Below are 20,455 nucleotides of genomic sequence, written 5' to 3'. Positions count from 1 at the left end.
GTGTCATCTGTGGCTGCTTTTGTGCTGTGACAGCAGAGTTGAACAGTGTTGCCATAGAGACACTCCAGTTCATAAAGCCTGAAATATTTACTGTTTGGCCCTTTACAGAAAAAGTTTGCCGAGCCCTGTTCTAGAAGGGGAGGTGAACAATAAACCAGTAAACACAGAGCACCCAAAGTGCCAAGCGCTGAGAGGCGTAAGAAGAGAACTGAGGCAGGACGATTGCGAGGGAGGGGCTGGGGATGGAGGGGGACAGTTAGGGACAGGGAGCATCTGAGGAGTGCCCGGGAGGCCCCTCTTGCTTTCCCCCTCGGGGCTGTTGGAGGAGCAGTTTCCTGTGGGTGTGGACAGCCTGCAGGGCGCTGTTGGGGATTTCCCTCTGGGAGGCCCCATGCGGGAGTTGTTGCCCAGGCGAGGGCAGGGAGAGGAGGGGCGGTGCAGGGCCCCACTCTTAGCCCCATCTTTCTCTCGCAGGGCGTTTTACCTGGAACGGTCTAACCTGCCCACGGATGCCAGCACCACGGCGGTGAAGATAGACCAGGTGTGCCCTCGGTACCCTCTCTCCAGCCCAGGAAGCTTGGGCAGGGTGGGGGCTCTCGGGTCAGGACTCGGCCAACAGCCCCAGCCAGAATCCTGGCCTAGAAGCCCCCGAGGCCCCTGCAGTCCCTCCTCCAGGAAGTCTTCTGGGATAGTTCCCTCCTCTTCTCAGAATTCCAGGATGATTTGTTTTCGCTGCACCCGCTCACCTGTGCCGCTTCCACCCCGTGTTAATCACAGCATTTCTCTGAGGCTGGAGCCCACACAGGGCAAAGTAGTGGACCCCGCACCAGATGTGGCGTGTGCAGTGTTGATTTTCTTTGTTTCGAATTTGTTGCCAACATTGAGAAACCAAAAGATTTCCCATAAAAATGGAGGCTTCCAGCTTTGCTTGGGGAACGGAGAGCGCTGGCTGTCTGGGCCCACGGTCCCAGTGTCCACGTGGCCTGAGCCGGGAGCAGCTGCCCTTCAGGGCCTCCCGCCGGCTTGTCTGTGGCTCGAGCTCCCGGCTCCACACCCAGATGCGGCTCTCGGCTCCTGGTTTCCCAGGCTCAGTCCTGAATCTGATGATGGTTTTGGGCTGCTGGTCTTGGGGCTAGGGGCTCTGGGAGAAGTGGCGGGCACAGCCCCTTGGAAGTTTTGAGACCGGCTGGCAGAACATCACCATGGCACAGAAAGTTAGTGAACCGCCATTTGTACCTCCGTGTGAGTGGATGAGGAAAACTGCAGGCAGAGGAAGGCTCTTCTTGGGGAGGGGCCGCTTGAGCTGGCCATGATGGGTTTGAGAGGACAGGAGAGGGTACTTTGTTTAGGCTTAGTCGGGGACACGCTGGGCAGGGGAAGAGAATTAGGTTGTAAGGTTAGATCTGAAATATATAGTGAACACTGAATGCCAGCTTGTAGGGCAGTCGGGAGCCACAGGTGGTTCTTGAGCAGGGTTTGGAGAAGGCTGGATTGGATTGTAAACCCCAGGGAGGTGAGCTGGGAGGCAGCTGCAGTAAGAGAGCTGGACTAGCAGGAGGCGATGGGGGAGGAAGGGCGGGAGGGGGCTATCAGGCACCCCCGACGCTCCAGCGTGTGTTGTAACTTTGCAGCTGATACGCCCCATCAACGCCCTGGACGAGCTCTGCCGCCTCATGAAGTCCTTCGTCCACCCCAAGCCTGGGGCTGGGGGGAGCTTGGGCGCCGGCCTCATCCCCATCTCCTCGGAGCTCTGCTACCGCCTGGGGGCTTGCCAGATCGCCATGTGCGGCACAGGCATGCAGAGGTGAGCCAAGGGCATGGGGTGGTTTGGGGGGCCCAGAGCAAGGAGGCAGATGGCTGGGTTCGAATCCTGGTTCTGCCACTGCCTGTTAGCCCAGACAAGGCTTCGGCTCTCTCTGGATCTCAGTTTGTCTGCCTGTGAAATGGGCCAGCAGTGGCAGGTGGCCCAGGAGGGCTGCGGAGCTGCCTGCTGCTCTGAGTCCGCTGTTAGTGTAATGGCAGAGTTGCGCAGGCGGTTCTGCCGGAACCTTCGTTCAACACGGACAGTAACAATTGCTCGTCTTTATGAGGCAGAACTGGCCTCCGGGCCTCACTGGACACGCTCCTACCTCTGTCCTTTGCCCCCACTGCTTGTCCAGGGAGCAAGATGTCGCCTCTGTGAGGCCTTCCCTGACCTCCCTATCTGAACCTGCACCCCCTGCCCACCCGCACCCTCCCCACTCTCCTTCCTCACAGCCGCCACCACCCACGCACGTCCTACATTTGGGGGTTGGTTTGTTCTCCGCACCCCCCGCCGCCCCAGTGCAGGGAGGGCTCTGGGAGGGCAGGGACCTGGCCGGCTCTCTGCTGTCTCCCGCACCCAGCGCAGGGCCTGGCACAGGGCAGGTGCTCGGGAAACATTTGCTGAGTAGACATCTCAGCGCGGTGCTCACCATGCCCGGGTTCCGTCGTTATGTCCCATGCAGATCAGCCCTTTTCCTCCTTCAGCAAGCCGGTGCAGTAGGGCCTGTTTTAGGGATTCTCAGCCAGGACGATTTTGCTCCCCAGGGACATTTGGCAATGTCTGGAGACATTTTTGGTTGTCACAACTGGGGAGGGGGTGGGGGGGGTGCTGCTGCTGATGTCCTGACCCACGATGTCAACCGTGCACTATTATGGTCCCTGTTTTATAGTTAGGGAAACTGAGACTAACGCATCTTTCCGGGGTCACAGAGTAATTACGTGGAAGGAGGGGAGTTGAATCCAGGGGGTCTGGCTACAGAGCCGTGTTCTAGAACAGTTCAGGGACCCAGTGAGGGATGAACCCAGGTGTCCATCGTGTCCATCTCAAACCCTGCTGCCAAGTCGTGAGGCTTCCGGGAAATCTCCCCGATCACTCACTCGGCAGATGTGTACTGGGTCCTCCCCTGAACCAGGCACTGGGAAAGTCACAGAGAACTCAGCAAAGTCCCCTCCGGGTGGCTCTGTGTATGACGGGTCAGACAGGGAGGCAGTGGTGGCCTCCTGGAGGAGGAGGAGGAGAAAGAGGGAGGAGCGAGGAGGAGGGGAGGGGCTGAGGGCTGAGGGAGCTGGTCCAGCGGCCACCTGGGGAGAGGAGGGCTGTTCGCTGTCTGGGGGCCGCTGGAGGAGATGAGGCCATGTGATCAGGTGGGTCCCGGAGGCCGTGGAGGGGCAGGAAGTCGCCCCCAACACGTCTCTCCCACTGTGGCCCCGCCGCAGGAGCACCCTGAGCGTCTCCCTGGAGCAGGCGGCCGTCTTGGCGCGGAGCCACGGGCTGCTGCCCAAGTGCATCATGCAGGCCACGGACATCATGCGCAAGCAGGTGAGGCGGCCCGTCCACGTCCTGGCCCGAGGGGACCGTGGCTCTCAGCCCCAGACCTGGACCTTCTCCCCGTCTGGAGGGGACCGTGGATTTCAGCTTCTGGGGCTTCCCATTTATGCATCCCCCTTCCCCCAGCTTCCTCCCTTGCCCTGGACGCCTTGCTGGGGTCCCAGGTCTGATGGTTCCTTCATTCCAGGGCCCCAGGGTGGAAATTCTGGCCAAAAACCTGCGAGTCAAGGATCAGATGCCGCAAGGCGCCCCTCGGTGAGTGGCTGCCCTGTGCATCGTCCCCTCCCCTCCCCTCCCAGAAGGCCAGGACCAGGGCCCGGGTTTGGCATCAAACTCCCGGCCTCACTCTGGGCAGACCCTCTGGTGCTCAGATGGGGCTTCCCCTCTCATTGACGGGGACCCCCCTTTGGGGAACGACAAATATAACTCCATCTGTCAGCTCCCAAAGGAGCTCCCACCCGGCTGGGAAGATGAGGTGAGGTCCCCAAGTGCGCCATGCGGGGGTGGAGTTTGCCCCTCCACTTGTCCCCCAGCCTGTGCCCTCCCAGCCCTGAGCCTCCTGAGCCCTGAGTGGCAACCTTTCACCTTAGGCAAAATGAAGAAGGCTCTGATTTTAACTGATCAGCCTCAGCCTTTTAGCCATTTATAAAGAAGCCTGGCCCCGTCTGAGATGAGGGATTTGCGGTAACATCTCCATTCTTAGTCTTTAGAACGAGAAGTCCGCTCCCCCATCCTCCTGCCCCACCATCTCTCCGAGTTGTTTTAAATTCTCCTTTTGGTGCCACGAGCAGCCCCTTCAGGACCATTAACTCATTGTAGTCTGTCTCCTCTCTCCCTCCCCACTGCCCTAGTTTGCCACCAACATCTCCCACAAGGTTTAAATAACTTTTTATTTTGAAATAATTTGACTCACACAAAATTGTAAAAATGGTACAGATAGTGCCCCCTGTACCCTTCAGGCAGCTTCCCCGGTGACAGTGTCATGTGTGATCACAGCATGTTGTCAAGACCAGGGCGTTGCCCTTGGTGTGACGCTGGGGCCCGCACAGACTCGCCAGTGGAGCGTGTGGCTCTCCTCCGCACTCTCGTGGCATTTACACTGCTCCCAGCACCGCTCCAGTCTCTTCCCCTCTGTGCACTCATTTAATCCAAGTAACCACCCTGTGAGCAGTTGGCGACACTGAGGCACAGAGAGGTTAGGTATCTTGTCCTAGGTCACACAGCTAGTAAACAGCAGAGCTGGGATTCTGAACCCAGGCAGTCTTGGCCTGGAGGCCGAACTCTAACCACAGAGCCGCGTTGTGCCTCTGCTTGCCCCTGTCACCAAGGCAGCCTCCTGTTTGTCCCCCCTGCCTCCAAACCATCACTCTTCCCACGGCTGACCCGATTGCTTCTCCTGCTTGAAACCCAGCAGTGGCCCCATCTTGCTCAGAGATAAAGCCCGGTGTCGTCCCAGCGCAGCCCCGTGTGCTGCACGCAGAGGTCCCCAGGACGGATTCAGTGGAAAAACGGGAGGGGCAGAGTGCGGTGTCTAGCTGGCCACTACTAGTGTGGAAAAGTGCTCCCGCCCGCACACACACCTGAACACACGCATGTGCACGTGCAGACATGTCTTCATTTGTAAACGCCTCGCCAGTCTTAGGGAGGGCAGAGGCTGGCCGTGGGGAGGGACATGGGAAGCATAAATATTTTTCACCCTGCATCTTCTTATCCCTGTGGAGGTTTGATTTCTGGGCATGCATTACGTGTCCACGTAGAAATGGAAATAATAACGCTAGTAGGCTGCGGCCTGCCCAGGCCACGGCTCACATGCTTTGCCTCTGCCCACCAGCCTCTACCGCCTCTGCCAGCCGCCGGTGGACGGAGACCTTTGAACACCCAGGTGCCCCATGCTGGGCTGTGTCCTCTGGAGCTGGGATTGGGGAGGACACGGGACAGTGCCGGCCTTCCCAGAGACGGCCCGAGGCATCGCTGCCACCTGCTCTGGGATCTGTCCAGATTCCTCCACTGCCTCCCTCGAGGACAAGCCTGGGCCCCCGCTCTTCGACGAACTGGCTGATCAGCCCTGGACTGCCACATGCTCCACCTTCTGCCAGAAGCCAGAGGGGTGCCGGAGACCCACAGGCTGATGGGGCCACCAGGGCCTGGGCCCCTGCCTCCAAGTCCCCAGGACACGGGAAAGTCTTGGGGTGCCACAGCTGGAAGCCCACAGACCCAGCCCCATCGGGATGGCTCAGCCTGCACTTTTGAAGCCCCTGGTTCCTTCTAATCCACATTCCAGGAGACCACACGTGTCTCCTCCTCCTGCCCGTAGCTTCCAGAGTCACCCCTAACCCTGTACTAACCTGCCTGGTGGACCCGGAAGAGCCAGGCCTCTGCCAGGAGAGATGGAGACGGCCCCACACCTGCCGCCACGAGGACCCCTGAAGGCCACACCAGCTTCTCACATCATGGCCACTGGACTTTGAGCCATCAGCCCTGGGCACGAGATTTGCTCCGACTTTTATTTATATGGCGTGAAATCTCTGGTTTATTTGGGGATTTTTTGTTGTTGGTGTTGTCCAGATTTTTTTTTTTTTCTAAAGTTGTGTGATTATATATTTGACATTTTAAATTTCAAAGAAAGGTATATTGTCTAACAGGGACCAACATAAGGTAGCATTGACAACTTTTCCCAGTTCTACTAAAAAAAAAAGAAAAAAAGAAAAACTAAATTATTGAAAATTTTAAAAATGTCAGTATTTCTTCTTTTTTAATAGTAGGGTCATAAGGTGTTACAGGCATCGATTGTGATTCCTGTTCCCGCCCACCCTCAGTTCTCTAGCCGCTGGTCAGTGTTAGGACTTCGTTCTCTGAATGCCCGGCGGCAGGGGTCTGAGAGGTGGCCAGGGTGGGGCTGGAGGGATTGAACCACACCAGCGATGCATCTCACACAGGTAGAAGGGCCGCTGGGACATGCTGGTGGTGGCTTCTGTAATTTATTTTTTGAGGTTAGCTTCTCAGAGCAGGGCATTTGGGACTTCTCGGCCAGCCAGAGAGCAGGAAGCCACCCTGCCCACCTTGTGGGAGGAAGGACCTACACAGGGACCCCGCAGCTTCTGTAGGCCTGCGGGGAAATGTCCTCGCTGAGGAGGAAGGGAGGGACTGTTTGGTCTGGTGGGTGAGATGGGGCGTGGGGTTCCTGCTGCCCTTGAGGCCAAGGGGCTTGAAGCTCCACCAGCATCTTGGCCACCTCCGCCCCCAGGGGCCACCTTCCCTCTCTTGCCGCTGCACAGGATAGTAAGCGGTGGCCTTGACGCTGTATCTTGTGGCAGATACAAACGAGGACCCGCTTTAGCCTGTTGTGGAAAACGGAGAAGGGCCCCTAGGGCCAGGGCATCGTGCACTGGTTTACTTTAAAATGTACAGAGTCTTCTCGTTAAATTCATGATAGATTTTTTTATTGTTATTAAAAGTCAGTTTATAATACAAAAGTGAGGTTGCGACCTGCTTGATCTGCGGTGGGCGGCGTGGGGTGGGGGTGGCCGGGGGCAGCCGGCGGGAAGAACTCGTGCTTCGGGAGCCTCCAGGAGCGCAGTCTGGTCTCTGCTGTGAGTATCCTTGAACCAGCGACCCCGAAGCCACAGATGTTGCCACTCTGTGCCTCAGTTTCCCCCTCGATACTGGGGACACTACAGCTTCCCCGGCAGGGATTGGTGAGAACGAGCCGGGACCGCGCGGCCGGTCTGCGACTCAGGCGTACCGGGGAGATGACGGGCTTTGGGTTGCAGTTCAACTCGGTTTGGGATTCTGAGCTCCCGTTTCATCACGATGGGGGGAAATGTGACTGCTATTTTTCCAGGAATTCCCTGTTTCCTCTCTGGTGTCTTACATGTGCCAAAGGGTCAGGGTAGGTCCAAGGGATGCCACCCGGTTGTCCTCCGTGGCAACCTGCAGGGCCCACGGGGGCTGGGCAGGAATGAAATTCAAAATACCCAACGCGAGGTTGGTCTTGGGTACTGGCCAATCAGAACTCACGCTGGCCGTAAATGGGCCAATCAGAACCGACAGTCTATGTCCTCACCTGCCGGCGGGGTCCCGGGCTGTCGGCTGACCGGGCTGGGCGATCTTTGCGGCGCTGCCTGGGTCTCCTTGCCCCGCCGAAGCCATCTCATGCCCTGGCTGCAGAGCTGCGCTGCTGTGCCTGCCCCGCGCCTCCCTCCGTCTCCCCCTTCCCTCTCCCCGCCTTCCTTTCCCCTTCATCATTCACACTTCGGAAGACACTGAAATCCATGAAAGTGGCCTCCTCCTGTTGGTCGTAGCCACCTTGGGGCCCCCTGAGCCATGCCGCCCCACCCAGCCCTGCCATTTCACGCTGAACCCTTCTTCTTTAGTCTCCATTCCTTCCAGAGTGACCTGCCCCAGACCCCGTTCTCTGAATCCCCGGCTGGATCCCTCCCGAGAGGCTTCCTGGTGTCTTTCCATTGTAGGTTTCAAAAGACTCAATACTGTAACAGACAAGAGTGAGTCCTGCTGGGATTTCAGGCACAGTGATGGACTGATTATTTAGAATTATCCGAGGCCGGTGTTTGGAGCCAGGGAACATGACTCTCAGGGAAGAGCTGTTAACTCAATCTATATTTGGGGTCGACAGAGAGGATTTGATATCTTCCTTCAGGCAGACACTTTTATAGGAAGCACCAGTTTCAGCCTGTTCTTCACCTAAGAGAGAGCGAGTTCTCCTGTAGTGGTCGGGGGCAGCTGTGGTTTAGGGCTGAGAAGCGGCTCTCTGTGGCCTTGAGCAAGTCACACCCCTTCGCAGACTCAGAGCTGCGCCTGCAAAGTGGGAGAGAGAGAGCCAGGGCCTCCTCTCTCAGCGATGTGTGTCTCACAGTACAAGAACGAGCATGAAGGGCTGCTCAGAGCAAGGGGACATTTTTACATGAGACAAGACGTCTCAAACTTATGGCCCCAGGCTGAAACTTGGAAATAGATGTGGCTTCCCCCCTCCTTTGCTGATACAGTGTTTCTTTTAGAAAATAAATTTGATTTACAAACCAGCACATTTCACCCCTGAATTCTGATTTTTAGTTTGTTGTGAAAATCAGAAGCTCTGGTCACACTGAGCCACGTTCCTACCTGGCCACGCGTGTCAGCTGGAGCTGAAGAGCAGCTGCCACCTTCAGGCCGGACACCTCTCTAATGCCCACAGCCCACGTAGGCCAGGCCTGCTTGCTCTTGACCATGCAGGTCCTCAGCTCTGGAGTTGCCATGGCCATGTCAGCTGGTGACCTGGTGACCAGGAGTTGCTGTGCCAGCCAGTGGGGAATCAAGGGACAGTTGTGGTCCTGTGGCGGGTGAGTCTCTCAGAGCCTCTGCTCCTGCAGGACAAGGGCAGGGAGTCGGGCACCCGAATTCCTCTGAGCCTCAGTTTCTTCAGCTGTCAGGTAGAGCTGAGATGCGGTCCCTTGGTGTGGATTGTCAGGGGCTACTCAGGAAGCCAACGGTGGGATGGGGTGTGTTGGTCACTCTCTGACTTTATCTAAATTTAGCTGTTCAGGTATGTACTGTCCTCCTTCCCCACCAGTAAGAGCACCTTGAGCGCAGGCCCCGCGTCCACCTGTCTGCGGTGTGCCCAGTGTCCAGCCTAGTGCCGGGCATTAGTGAATCACACGAAGGATCACAACTCTCAGAGCCAGGAACACAAGCCACATCTGCCCGTGGCCAAAGCTGGCACCTCTGACCACCGTGTGCTTCCGCCTGGGCTTGTTTGCGCAGGCTGGACTAAGACCTTGAAGACAGACACCCTCGCCGGCCCCGGATCTGGCAGCTTTCTGTACTCACTGTGTGACCGTCTCTCAGGCTGTCACCCTTTCTCTCAGGCCGTCAGTTTCCTCTTTGGAGAAAGGGAGACGTCACCCTCTCCTGGCTGCATTGCCAGGGTACCCGGACTCTCCCCCAGGGCACCAAAGTTTAGCTTCCAAGGGGGAAGTGCAAGGCCCCGTCTGGCCAGCGGGTGGCGCCAGGGACCACGCACTGCCAGGGGTGGCGGTTCCCTGGGCTCTGGTCCTGCCGGGTCCTGCCCACCCCGCTCCCGACCCCAAGGCCGGCTCCGGGTGCCACAGTCGGGACAGAGCCAGGCAGGGGCAGGGACTGTCTGGACAGTCAACACCGGCCCCTACCCCCCTCCTGGACGGGGCCGGGCTCGCTGTGAATATTTCCTGGTTTTCTCTATTTTTCCATTTTTCTTTCTCTCTTTCTTGATTATTTTTGTCTCTTTCGCCTCCTCTTTCTTTATTAGCTTTTCTGTGTTTTTCTTTGTCCCACAACATGTATCTGTCAGCCTGATTCGGTTTTTCAATTGTTTCCTTTCTGTTTTGAGCTTTTCCTTCCCTCCTTTCTCTTACTTCCTTCTTCCCGTCTTCCTGGATCCGTGAGCAGGATGTGGAAGACGCTTGCAAACTGTAAAGTGAGGTGCTCACGAAGGTAGTGCCCGGAAACTCGCGATTGCTGGTGCCGTGGAACCACGACGGCGTGGAAGCGATGGCCACCAGGGGGCGCCGTGGGCCCGTCGATGCTCCCGGGAGGCTCCGTGCGGGGCTCGGGCTCTGCAGGCAGCCGGGTCAGGACACGCAGCCGGACGCGTGTGTCTCTGGGCACTAGGAACGTCCGCTGCAGGGTCCGAGTGGGGTGGAGGAGGGGTGGTCAGGAGAGGGATGCAGAGCCGAAGTTAGAGTCTCCTGCGGTGCTGTGTGACCTTGAGTAGGTTCCTTGCCACTGTCTGCACCTTTGATGAGAGGGCGTCCAACCCTGGTTCCTCGAGAGAGACTTCCCATCCTCTGGCCAGCCTGGCCCTCTTCCTGACCGCTTTGAAGGACCAGTAGTGACACCCAGAGTTACTCACATACGCTGAGCACTTTGCTGGGTGGCTCAAAGGCACCATCTCGCACAATCCTCTTACCAGCCCTTCCAGGTGGGGGATAAAGGCCTCTCTTCCCAGGGGAGGACATGGGCTCAGAGCCAAGGTGACTTACCAAGGTCACACAGCTGGCAAGTTGAGCCGCTCAGAAATACCAGCCTTGCACGCGGTTCCAGCTCTGTGGTAGCAACGTGACATTTGGCCAGTGGGAAACACAGTGGCCAAGGATGATGTGGGCCCCTGCCCAGGTGCATCATGGGGTGGCCTGGCCCCGGCTCCTGTCCCCAGGTCACTGCAGCAGCACTGGGCCACACTGCCTTCCTATCTAGCAGTCCTGAGGGGCCTCAGCAGAGAGGCCCCGTCCCCAACTTCATCCACTCCCGGGCTGGGTCCCCAGCCAGCCTCTGCCCGGCATGTGGGGAGGGCGCGGCCATGTCCTCTTTCCCGCCACGTTTCCCTTCTAGCACTTTCTGGGCCCAGGTTCCCAGTGTGGGGCTGCCTGAGCGTCCCCACTGTGCTGCCTGGCCCTGCTGCCCTGGGTTTAGACCCCAAACGCTTCCTGCTGTTTCCACATTCTCCAATCAGAGCCAGCCCATGCTCTGTCCCCCTCCCAGTGGCCCTGCTTCCTGCCGAGGAACACGTGCATCATTGCTGCCATGGGGGCCAGTAATAGGGAGATGCCACCAGGAACGTATTTGTGCTTCTGCAGAGCCCTCCTAGAGCCACGGGGTGACGAATGGGGGCTTTTCAGACACCACGGCAGGGCCGGGATGAGCTGTTCCAGGGACAGGAACGTGGCAGGGGACCGAGCTGGAGGAGCGCCAGCCCTGCAGGGGCTGCACAGACTTTTCTGGCTTTTGGCCCAAAAAGCTCCTTGGGAAAGAGCACAGGAATGGCCCTGGCAGGTGGGACTTGTTTCTATGGTGCGTGGCCCACACTGGAGGATGGTGGAGCTCCAGGCTGCTGGGGAACAGCCCATGGGGGTGGGAGGAGGCTTGGGTGTGGGGGCAGGGCTGCCCTCTGTCCCTCATACCACCTGCTGGCAGGAAGCTGGCAGGGTGTCCTGCGCCGCTGAGGCCTGGGGGGCTTTGTGGGGCTGCCACGTCTGGTTCCTGGCAGGGGCTGAGCCAGACCTGTGACCTGTCTGCAGAGACTCAGCTATAAAAAGGGACCAGGAACACCCTGATATTCTCACCTACACACCCTCCTCTGTTCCATCTGAGTCTGTCCCTGTGCTGATGGCAGAGGCTCAGAATGTCTGACCCTGCCAGGTGGTGGAGGTGAGAATGTCTGAGCCAGAAAGGGCATGACCCCCTTGTCCCAAGTAACAGATGGGATGGATCCCGGTGCCCAGATGGGACTGAAGAGACAATATGATGTGTGGTGCTAATTGAACACCTACTATGTGCCAGGCACAGTGTTCGCATGTTCTCAACACTTCACTGAATCCCCCAACTGCCCTCTGTCACCCTCCCTCTGTGGGGGTGAAAGGGCTCCGCCAGCATCACAAGGTCAAGGAGCATCAGAGTGGGATTGAGCCCCTGGTGTCCTGTCCCAGGTCCTTGCTCCCAACCCCCAGGCCCACGGGTCACTGCAGAATGGGGGTCACCGAGGAAGGCCCAGGACTCTTCCCTCCTGGGCCTCCTGGTATAGAAATGAAGAGATGCCGCAGCAGGGCTCTGAGAGCCGTGGGCCGGCTGAAATGTTTAAATGAACAAATGAGCACTTCATTGTGGTGCTGTTCAGAAAATACGTTGATTTTTAACAAAAATGTGTTAATTGCAGGTGCACTCGGGCATGAGGACGTGGAGGAGGGATGTGTGAAGACACAGAATTGGACCTCGTGATGAAGCACATGAGCTTTGTGGCCAGAATTCCTGGGTTTGGATTCCTGGGCAAGTCACTTGGCTTTTCTGTGCCTCGGTTTCCCCGTCTGTAGCATGGGCTGGTAGTGCCCATTCATCGTCGGGCTGGTGTAGGGGTTGGAGGGTGAAGGCAGGTGAAGTCTCTGATCATCAAATCTACGATCATCTCACATGCAGTTCTGACTGTGTCCTCTCACTAGAAGGCCAGCTGCATGCGGGCAGAACTGTGGCTGGCTGAACGCTGTGGCTCCGGGACGCAGCCCTGCGTCCAGCACATAGAGGAGGATGCACCTGGTAAATGTTCATTGGGTGCGTGAGTGGATGAATGAATGAATGCTCACCCTAGCGCCATAGTAGCCTCGGCTGAAAACTCACCTGTCCCGTGTCCCATTCCTTTCAACGCCTGCCACATGTGAGAACTAATGAAGAATTCATTTGTGCTAATGAATATGTATTAGCTCGTTCAAGATGAGATGTGCATATTTTATTAAGAAATGCCTAGAGACACAATTTTGAATCTGGGGACATCACCCTAATAAAGAGAATGTAAAGTGATGGTGATGAAGATGGTGTGGATATTTAGAGCACAGAGGCCCCGCAGAGGCGTCAGATCATAGAGCTGCCTTCCTGGGTGCAGTGGGGGGAGGGGAAGTGCCGCCCTGGGAGTCAGGCAGGACCGGGGCCAAGTCCCTGCTCAGCCACCGCCCGTGGGTCTGACCCTGGGCAAATCGCTTCCCCTCTTCCTTGGCCTCAGTGCTCCTATCTGTAAATTGGGATCATAATCCACACCCCCGTAGGGTGTGAGGTTCAGATGATATGATGATTGTCCTGGTGCTTTGTCAGTTACAACGTCTTTGCTCACCAGAGGGAAAGCATTATGATAATGAGCAAAAACGGCTCTCCCTATCACAGGTGGGATATTTTTGGCTTCAAGAAACAGAAAACTCCAAAATAAGTAGCTACATCCTAGGAACAATTTACGACATCATAAGCCAAAGAATCCAGTGATCTTCCCAGCAGTTCTGGTTCGAGCTCAGGGGCCCTGACTCCTCCAGGGCCTGGATTCTCTCAAACTCCCTGCTGTGCTCTCCGCCCAGGCAGCCCGATTTCAGGCTCTCACCCTGAAGCTTGCAGGGTCATTCCCCACAGTCGTCCCACCCTCACGCAACAGAGGCAGAAAGAGAAGAAAAGAACATGTCTCTTCCCACGGCCGCTGTGGAAGAGCCTGGACACCTTTCCCAGAACCGCCCCACCCGCAGCAGCGGGTTTTCTTTCGCGTCACTTCAGCCAAAAGCTCATCCCAAGCTCGTTCCTAGACCTAGCGCCGGCAGAGGAAATGGAATTATCATGATTGGCCAGTGGCTTTCCACCAGAGAGGTACAGCCCCTGGGGACATGCTGGAATGGGGGTGGCTGGCTTGTCTCAATGACTGGTGACATTGCTGGCATTTAGCTGGGCAGGGTCAGGAATGTTGGATGTCTTCCAAGGTGCGGGACACAATGACTGTCCGGTTTCCCATGCAAATTTCAATGCCCCTCTGGTCATTCTCACATGAAGAGCTGTTTAATTATCGTAGCCTCGAACCTACGTCAACTTAATATCGAAACAAAATATTGCTGTAAGATTTGAATGTATACTGAATATAATATTTATATTCAAGGGTCTCTTTCATTTTTCTGCCCTTCTGTTGTGGGGCACGTCCTAATCTGCTTCTCTTACATCCAAACTCCACGTGTCGGCAAGGGTCTAATCATTTATTACGTCTCCTCGTGTGTCCGTGCCTGCTCATTTGCATATTGAAATATGATTTATTTTATTACAAATTATTGTCCTTTTATTTCTTTTTATAACCCACTTAGGGCATCGTAATGAGTTTTTAAGTAGGTGTGTGATGTTACAGGTTAATTATTTATGACTTTCACTCAGGGCAGTATAGAGATCGTTAAGCACATTTCTTCTCTGGAGAGGTCATGGGTCTGATGAGGCTGAGAACCGCTGGCTTGAAATCACCAAGAAACATGCGCTGGGGCCGGGGGAGAGCCTGTGTCAGAACCGCGTGGCTCCCTGGTACCTGGAGCACCCTGGCGTGGAGCTGGGATTGAAGGCCGGGAGTGGCCGCTGGGTTGGCACCAATGATGTCAAACATATCACCCACGACAGCCCTCAGCTGGTGACTGGCCGCAGTCCGAGCTGACCCAGGCAGCAGCTTCCTTCCCTGGCCTGTTCTCTCTTGGCCCCCTGAGGTCAGCGGCCATCTCAGTCCCCACTATCTCCCTGGAACACAGACCAGGATCTGGCACACACAGACGGTGCCCAACAAAGATTCCATCCAGGACTGCATTTAACCCTCAACCACCTGGTTCGATATATATATATTTTTTAATCCCTAATGACAGGTGAGGAAACTAAATCCCAGAATGGTTAAGTCATCTGCCCAAGGTCACAAAGCAAGGAACGTGCCCAGCCAGGCTTCAGAGCCAGCTCTCTCTTACTGTGTCCTTGCTACGGTCCTGAGGGTTCTGTTTTCCTGCCTCGCCTGCCGGGAGTCTTCCTTTAGACCAGTTTACTCCAGTTCGGGGAGGACCAGCCCCACCTGACAGCACAAGAGTTTGCTTGAGACAGAAATCCACTATCCTTTTCATTCTGATAATTGCACAAAGCCTATAAACCCAGCAATATGTATGTGATCATCAGCCTCATTTTTTCCCCCTAAGAGGCAAATTTATGGGCTATCTATGTTCAGGGGGGTCATTATTTCCCAATAGTTTATAGTATCAAAACTGCTTTATTTCCCCCCAGTAAATCTAATTTCTACGGACTGGCAGATAGAGCAGTGTGTTTCCTGGCGTGGAGAGGCTGTGAATCATTCACAGCGCTTTAGGACACTTGGGGAGATTAAGGTTTTGCATAATGCAAATCAGGAGGAGAAGATGTTTGCTCTGCCTCGCTGTGGATGCAATTAGAGCAATGAACACCAGGAGAAATTCATTTTCCTGGGACAGAGAAAGGTCAACTTGGTATGCAAAAGAGCACAGTTATTGGCGACACAAGAGCCCGGAATGTAGTTAGCAAAGCATGCAGTGATGGTTTGATTTGCAGCTTTAAAGAATTTAAGGATGAATAAAACATTGAATTAATTTCCAAAGAACCGTTGTCAAATGGAATAAGATCTAAGCACGGTGGGGGTGGAGGGGGGGAGGAGAGGAAGTCAAGACTGTACCTGTGATATCCCTTCTCCGGGCCCTGGGTTTTGAATCTTTTATTCTCCCTGGAATTTTCTCCCACCAACATCCTGCCTCTCCTAATCCCATTAGTACCAATTTATGTCTCCTCTTCCTTTCTGCTTACCCCAGCCCACCGACCCAGCTCTTTTGTCTGACCTCTAATCCACTCATTCATTCCATATTTACTGACCATCTACTTTGTGCCAGGCACTCGGTGTTCTTGGGGCACGGGATGGAACAGTCAGTACGACAGATCAAAATCCCTGCTCTCTTGGAGCTCACGTTCTCGTGGGGAGTGAGAGACAATGAAGAAAATTCAGGAGTTGTTAGCATCTTAGGAGATGCCAGGTGCTTTGGGGGAAAGGAAGCCGAGGGGGCAGGGGTTGTGCAGAGGGTAGGAAATGCCAGGAGGTGGGGGTGGCCAGCAGTTTTAGACAGGGTGGTCAGGGAGGGCCCGAGATGGTGACGTGTATGCGGAGACCTGGAGGAGAGGAGGAGACAGACGTGAGCCGTGTCCGGGGGTGGAGGGCAGGTGCTGCGCACGGGGGTGCCTGGGTGTTTGAGGATCGGCCAAGGCTGCCGTGGCTGGAGCGAGTCGGGTAGGTGGGACTGGTGGGAAATGAGTCCAGAAGAGCAGGGCCAAGGTCACAGAAAGCCCATTCATTCATTCATTCATTCACCGAATTCATTCATTCATTCAATAAGCACTTTTAAAGCCTTACTGTGAGCCAGGAGCTGCTGTTCTAGAAACTGGGACAAGCAAGGTCCCTGCTCTCATGGGCTCACATTCTGCTGAGAAAATAGAGAATAAGCAAATAATCAAATAATTATTATCACATTAATCCTCTGACACCCTTTGAGTGGGGTGTTGGTGTCCCGGCCTTTCTGAGTGGGGGGCCCCGTCAGCATTGGTTGAATGAATAAATGAAGGAAGGAAGGAAGGGGTAAATGAATAAGCAGTGAGGTGAAACTCCACTCGTGTTCCCAGACAGTGCGGGGTCTTGTCAGGGTGCAGAGGGGGCACCGGGGAAGGGCTCGGTGGCAGCTGACCCTTTAGGGCGACTCCACTCGGTCCCAGCAGCCGAGTCCTGCTCTGCTCCTCTCCACGGGGCCTGGGGGTCACTTTCAAATGGAAGCCGCTCGCACTCACCAGGACACTGGACACGCAGCCCCCTGGCTGTTCCCATCCCGGGGGAGGGCAGGGGAGAGAACAGATGCCAGGTCAGAGGATGGACAGGGCTCCGGGGACAGAGGCTGCAGGACTGAGAGGTACCATCAGAGGCCGTTTGTCCAGGAGCTGCTCCAGTCCCCTGGTGTGGACGTGGCCTTGTGTCCACACCGCCCAGAGAGGCCCGCCTGGTGGACATCTGCCCGCTGTCTCTCCTGTTCTCATGTGAAAGGCGGGCAGGACAGGACGTGGGCCTGGGGGCCGTCTGCTCCTGGGAGCCGCACCGTGCTGACAGCCACGTGTCCCACCGACAGGGGCGGAGGGGCCGGGGCCGGGGCCGGGCTGAGGGTCAGGGAGGAGGAGGAGGAGGACAACAGGAGGCGGCTTTCAGGGCTGGTTGTGCAGAGAGCAGACTCTGACGGGCAGGGCTGCTGTGGGCAGCTGTCGCCATCTGTGCCCGTTCTGGGCTGACCCAGGGCCAGGCTGCTGCATACAGCAGGTGCTCACTCCCCTCAGCTGCTCATTCACTGAGCCAGGAGCTGAACCAGTTCCTCTGCCTCCAAGGTTGTGCCCGCCAGGCCACCACGCCTCAAACACTTGGTGGCTGGAGTGGTCCCCTGGTCACACCTAGTCAGTGGGCGGGAGGCTGCACCCTGGAAGCTCCCTCTGTCACCCACCCTGCTGGGCCTGGACAGCCTGGGCACTCCAGCCAGGGCAGCCGGGGTGAGGGGCTCTCCTGGGAGAGGGCAGGAGGGGACGCTGTGCTCTGACACTGCAGCCGTGGACACCTGTCTCCATGAAGGGAAGAGACCGTGGCCTCTTGTCCCTTTCTGCAGGACGCTGTGCACGGGGCAGGCTCTCTGCTGGGTCCAGAGGCGCCGGGGGCAGGACGCCCCCACCTCGCCGCAGATGCCTCTGGGCAGGCGAGTCGGGGCCAGGGTGAGGGCTGCTCGCGGCGCTGCCCGCGGGGGTCCCCCTCCTGGTTTCAGTGGGGACCCGGCTGCCTCCTTTTGCGCGGTTGCGGGGCTGGGGGGGAGGCGGCTGTCAGAGGGGACGCGCTGCCCACATGGAGCAGAGCCCGCGCGGGGACACCTGCGGGGTTGTCTGTGACTGGACATGAGCTCATGGCCTTCGGACGTGACAAGGGGGGACCATTCGGTCGCTGGGCCCCAGCAGGGCGGCCCGTATTGAGCCCAACCTGCTGGGGACGGACCGGGAAATGCCACCCGGCCTTCGTGCTCCGGAGCCGCATCCATCTCCCCCGCCCGGGCGCACTCAGGGGACGCGCAGATACTCTGTTTGTAATTAAACAGTAATTTAATTATCCGCTGAAAACGGGGTTTCAGAATTAATATCGAAATGAATTCTAGCTGTGCTGTACGGTGTCTTTTCTCCCTGCTCGTTAGACGATCGGAAGGGAGGAGAAGGCCCAGGGGGACGCCGGGGGCCCTTCCCGGGCAGCTGTCACGGGCCCTCCACGGCCTGGGGAAACGCAGCCCAGGACAGCCCAGACTCAGGGTGGCCCAGGGCCCCGGTGAGACGGGGAGCAGGGTTATAGTCAAGAGCCAGCCTGCAGGGATGGGAGCCCTGGCCAGCTGTGTGTCCTCAGGCAAGTGACTGAGCCTCTCTGGGCCTCGTGTGGCAGATAGGGACCATAATGATGCCCCTCATAGGGTTGTTGGGAGAATTCAATATCCCCCTTTGGGTCTTGCTTAAGGCACTTTTAAAATGGTTTTAGTGTCACTTGCAGCTGAATCTACTGCTAACACTGACACACAAACGCGCGCGCACACACACACACACACACACACACACACGCCCTTTCTTCTCCTTCCCTCGCTGGGGAAACCATCGAGAGGTGGGAGCACCCGCTCTCACTGGGATCACTCAGAGCCCTTGGAGGGGGCTGCATATCGGTCCCACCATGTCGTCAGTGCCACCCACAGTCCCTGCTGACAACCAGGCAACCAGAAGAAGTTAGATATCTAGACTCCCCCTGCTCTGGGACAGAGGAGCGTCAAACATCTGTGGATTTATGCCTGGTCCTCATTTCTCTACTCCAAGGGTGTCTGGGGAAGATTTATGGGAGAAACAACAGGATGAAACCTGAGTTACTTAGAGCTTGGGGACGTCAACCACAGCATCTTCCGAGGCCGCTGGCAACTGTCCGAGTGGACAAGGTCACGTGGTTCCCTGGGAAGCCCCGCCCCCAGCCCCTCCCCTCCCGGGCCCCACCTGCCCTTCTCCCAGCCCAGCCCCGCCTCTTCCCAGGTGGCTCCTCTGGGCTCCTGGGTCCCAGGTGAGGTTTTCTCAGAGCCTGAGGCAGCCCTGCCCGCCCACTGGGGGTCATTTCCTCTCAGAGCATCCTCCCTCCTCCCCAGGGCCTCCTCCGGTCCCCAGAGGCACAGGGTTTGGAGGTTTTTCCTAACAGGGGACTGAGTATCCAACACATCACAGATAGGACCACAGTATGTCACAATATGCCATAAAAGCAAAGGCACAACTTTAAACCTCTGTAAATATTTAAAAGTAATGAAATTATACTCCAAGCCTTATAAAGTTGGCCATAAATCTACAGTCCATGTTGATTGTATGTGGGTCCTCCAATGTAATAAAAATGTACGCATCGTACATTATAAATGGACTGCTCCAGGCCCATAAACTTGACGTAAAACTAACACACGAGCTCCAACAGGCATTAAACATTTCATTAACACTAGCTTTGCTTGTCTTCTTAGAATTTAACCTGTCTATTTTGGAATCATTTGGGTAGCCCAAGACTGATAAAAAGCTGATGTGGGAAGGGGTGGGTAGCAAGTAGGGGATGTAGAGCTCCCTTGTTGACCTTGGAATGTTAATTTGGAAAATAGCCTGCAGCTCCCCTTCCTTTTCTGCTTTCTGGGCAGCAAGTGTGTGTCCACCTGAGGGGGTGGGGTTGAGTAGCAAATATTCAGCACCTGCCAGGGGCTGTGTTCTCACATTCACTTACACCTTCTGTCCCTGGAGAAACATGGTGATCGCCATTTGTTTCAGAGTGTTGTAGTCTTTATATTAAACAGGAGGCTTTTTTTGATTGCCAAGGACGTAAACCCCATTCAACTGACTTAAGTCAAGATAAGAAGTTATTGATCAGGCAGTGGGCAGGTCCAGGGGTTTCAGGGGAGGCTGGATCCAGGTGCTCTAATATTACCGTAAAGTATCTGTCTCTGTATCTCATCTCTGATTCTCGATGTGGGTTTCATTCCCTGGGAAGCTCTTTCCTTGCAGTGACAGCTGCTATCCCACCAGCTCAGAAAGCCCAGTGGGAAGATAATTTCTCCTTTGTGAAAGTTACAGCAATGTCCCAGATGACTCTCCCTGGACTCAAGTGAGACCAGCTCTGTTGGCTGCTCTGATTGGCCTGGCTTAGGTTGCACGCCCACCCTGGAGTGGGGTGTGTGAGTCATTCCCACACAGACCACATGGGCTGAGTATGGGGGATGAGTTATCCACTCAGTTTCTTTGGTTTCCAGCAACAGAAACTAAATCTGGCTAACTGAGGCAGAATGGGGCTTTACTGGATACAAACACGATGCTCAGGTGATCAGAGAAGCCTGAGACACAGACTTGGGGAAGGTGGGAACCAGGAGAGCGCCAGGTGACCTTGCAGCAGAGACTGCGTAAATGGGTGACCTTGAGACCAACACACAATGAAATGAGCCCAGTAAATACTTGTTGGTTGAAGGAAGGAATGAATGAATGAACAAATGAATGAATGAAAAGGAGAGGGCTTAGAAACTGCTCAGACAAAAGCAAAGCTATCCATTGTATCTTTCCCCCCCAAATCCTTTCTCTACCACTCCGACCCTGGGAAAGATTTCCAGCTTCCTGGTGTCCACCACTGTCTTGGCTTCCAAGATGCCAGGGTTTCTCTCCTTTTCTTACCGCCTTTGCTCACTGTCTCCCTCC

General features: G+C 56.0%; 1 protein-coding gene across 2 annotated transcripts in view; it reads left to right on the top strand.

Annotated features, from left to right (window-relative positions):
• Positions 1-6,825, top strand: part of PREX1 (phosphatidylinositol-3,4,5-trisphosphate dependent Rac exchange factor 1) — a 161,133-nt gene extending 154,308 nt beyond the window's left edge. Inside the window, exons 36-40 of one of the 2 annotated variants that reach the window (XM_045529228.1) lie at positions 475-541; positions 1,632-1,804; positions 3,241-3,343; positions 3,540-3,607; positions 4,764-6,825. In XM_045529228.1, the coding sequence (XP_045385184.1) occupies positions 475-541; positions 1,632-1,804; positions 3,241-3,343; positions 3,540-3,607; positions 4,764-4,887 (535 nt within the window). In that variant the 3' untranslated portion in view covers positions 4,888-6,825. The remainder of the gene's footprint in view (positions 1-474; positions 542-1,631; positions 1,805-3,240; positions 3,344-3,539; positions 3,608-4,763) is intronic. The other variant, XM_045529229.1, reaches the window with a different exon arrangement.
• The last annotated feature ends 13,630 nt before the right edge of the window (positions 6,826-20,455 follow it).

Source organism: Lemur catta, chromosome 17, assembly GCF_020740605.2.
Source record: "Lemur catta isolate mLemCat1 chromosome 17, mLemCat1.pri, whole genome shotgun sequence".
NCBI lineage: Eukaryota > Metazoa > Chordata > Mammalia > Primates > Lemuridae > Lemur > Lemur catta.
Note: the sequence above shows the minus strand (reverse complement) of the source record. Positions and strands in the feature narration are given on the sequence as shown.